At 38.6% G+C, this 2,463-nt stretch overlaps 1 protein-coding gene across 1 annotated transcript in view; it reads left to right on the top strand.

Moving 5' to 3' along the window:
* htr4 (5-hydroxytryptamine receptor 4) overlaps positions 1-2,463 on the top strand; it is a 113,782-nt gene that overhangs the window by 27,303 nt on the left and 84,016 nt on the right. The window contains exon 3 of the mRNA XM_037675480.1: positions 2,088-2,201. Coding sequence (XP_037531408.1) covers positions 2,088-2,201 — 114 coding nt within the window. The remainder of the gene's footprint in view (positions 1-2,087; positions 2,202-2,463) is intronic.

Raw genomic sequence — 2,463 nt, 5'->3', positions numbered from 1 at the left:
AGATAGATAGATAGATAGATAGATAGATAGATAGATAGATAGATAGAGAGAGAGCGCGAGAGAGAGCGAGAGAGAGAGAGAGCGAGAGAGAGAGCGCGAGAGAGAGCGCGAGCGAGAGAGAGAGCGCGAGAGAGAGCGCGAGAGAGAGCGCGAGAGAGAGCGCGAGAGAAATTTTTATGTCTACTTATGAGACACAGACCATGTGAAGAATAATAACTACTATTTAACTGATATAGGTATTTTTAGACATCAATTGAATCTAAAAAAACTACTTGGGTTATTTCTGTCTAGTCATGGAGTGAAGAGGACGAACTGGAAATACCTTCCATCTGTCTGTCTGCTTGTGCATGTTGTGAGCGTGATAACTTAAAAAATAATTGAGGAACCAATGTTCATTTTGGTGTTTGACTGCATCTACGCATAAGAAAGTTTCCTTTTGAAAATTGGGTTGCCACTTCAAAATCCAAGATGGGTTCCGCCATATGTATATGTAAACATCGTGAGCTGGATAAAATGAAAACAAAAATGAAACGTGCCAACTTCTAGTTTGTTGTGTAGCAGAGGTCACTATCAAAAATTGTGTTGACGCATCAAAATCCAAGATGGCCACCGCCATATACAGTGTGTATATATGACCACCCCATCATTTCAGAAAACCATACTTTCTAGTTTTCATGGTAATTAGAAGTAAAGTTTCCTCAAATGACAGGAGTGGCCCTTGGAGTGGCTGAAGATTAATCTTTGGTAGCCAAAGCCACTTTGGCTCCTCCATTGCGACTGGTAGTGGATAAAATTGCTCCTTCCACTCACCAGCATTTGTCATTCTGCGCTGCCTGGAACCAGCAAAAGAAAACAGAAAATAAACTACCTGTACCTCTGGTCTTCTCCACAGTGTAGCTCCTAATATGTTGCACCATAAAGATGAAGGTTTGCGTTCAGGTCTCTCTTGTAAATGAGTCCCCGAGGCTCAATGTGATGTATGAATAAAGGTTGAATGAATCCTCAGCATTCTCTGTTCAACTCCAGTATTAAAAAAATGCACTCATCTGAAAAACTGTATTCACCATTTCACATCAGCGTTCTGCTTGTTATTAATTAAATAGCAGATAAAAATAAATAAATAAATGTGTTTATTGTTGGTCGAACTTTAGTACAAACCAGTTAATGGCATATTTACAAGGACGCCTTTTAAAAAGGATGAGATCAGTCTATTTGTGTACATGTAAAAGACCTGATTTTACAGTCAAATCATTTTTATTCTGGTAAAATTAATTAATTTGCAGGTTCACATTTTCTTGCTATTATTTTACTTTTGTTTAACATGAATAGTCCTGTGGGTGACTGTTCTTATTTGTGTAAATGTGAATGTACGGGTATAGAATATCTTGATAATCTGCCTTACATGATCAACATGGAACTAAATATTTATCTCATCCTGGTCCAAAGAACAGATTGAGGTGAACATCTTGTGTGGAAAAAATGCATCTAAACTTCTAAACTGGTTTTATCAACCTGATGTCCACATTCTGTTTTGAATGAAAACTTTCCACAAATGGCTTCAGCAAATGGACTGGATGTTCTGATTATAAAACATTCAGGTGTCTCTGATTTCTCCTCTGTAGCAGCAGCTGCATTTGGAGCTTCGACCACCACAGCTGCACTTCCCTCATCATTTATTACTAATCAACCACAAATGTGAAACCTACTACTCCCTGTGATATTAAATCTGTCAAGTGCTTGTGTAGGTGAAAGCAATCAGTAAGAGCAGAACAACAGACGCTGCTTACATAAATGTTTCTCTCATTGGAAGTTCATCACAACTGCTTCTTTCTTCCAAGTTTCTTTTTTTTTTTCCTGGTGTTTTCTATTTAAAATTAAATATCTCACTTGGTTGAGTGGTCTAGACTAGACCTTGGATTCTAAAAAGGCTGATCCTACATTATTTTTATTATAGTTTATTATCAGCCTCACTTTGTTGACTATTATAATGAAATCATTGGAAGACTCTACATGTGCTGTAACCGTGGCTGTTTTACAGACTGCGGCCTGAAATAATGTGGTGTTTGTTTTTTCCCACCCTTCTGTAGTGACAGCATGCCAAAGCGGATGGCTCTGATCTGCTTCCTGTCTCTGGTCATGCTGATGAGCATCCTGGGAAACCTGCTGGTCATGGTGGCCGTCTGCAAAGACAGACAACTCAGGTGGGTGTTTATATAATTTACACATAAAATGAAACTGTTTGTGTTGTAAACATCACATAGTAAGACTGGCTTTACAACAGCTTGATGTGATGAGCTGGTTTGCTCTTTTAGAGGCAGATGGAGTCACAATACGGCTGAACTTTCTTGCAGTTTTATGGAAAATCCCAAACACTTTGCAGCAGCTAATGTCTTGTTTTTGTTCTTTGTGACTAAGGATTCACTACAAGATCCACACAGAGACACGGGCTTTCTAGAACAATCT

The sequence above is a fragment of the Nematolebias whitei genome, chromosome 4 (genome assembly GCF_014905685.2).
Source record: "Nematolebias whitei isolate Nwh7 chromosome 4, NemWhi1, whole genome shotgun sequence".
NCBI lineage: Eukaryota > Metazoa > Chordata > Actinopteri > Cyprinodontiformes > Rivulidae > Nematolebias > Nematolebias whitei.
This window is presented reverse-complemented; position numbering and strand designations above follow the sequence as displayed.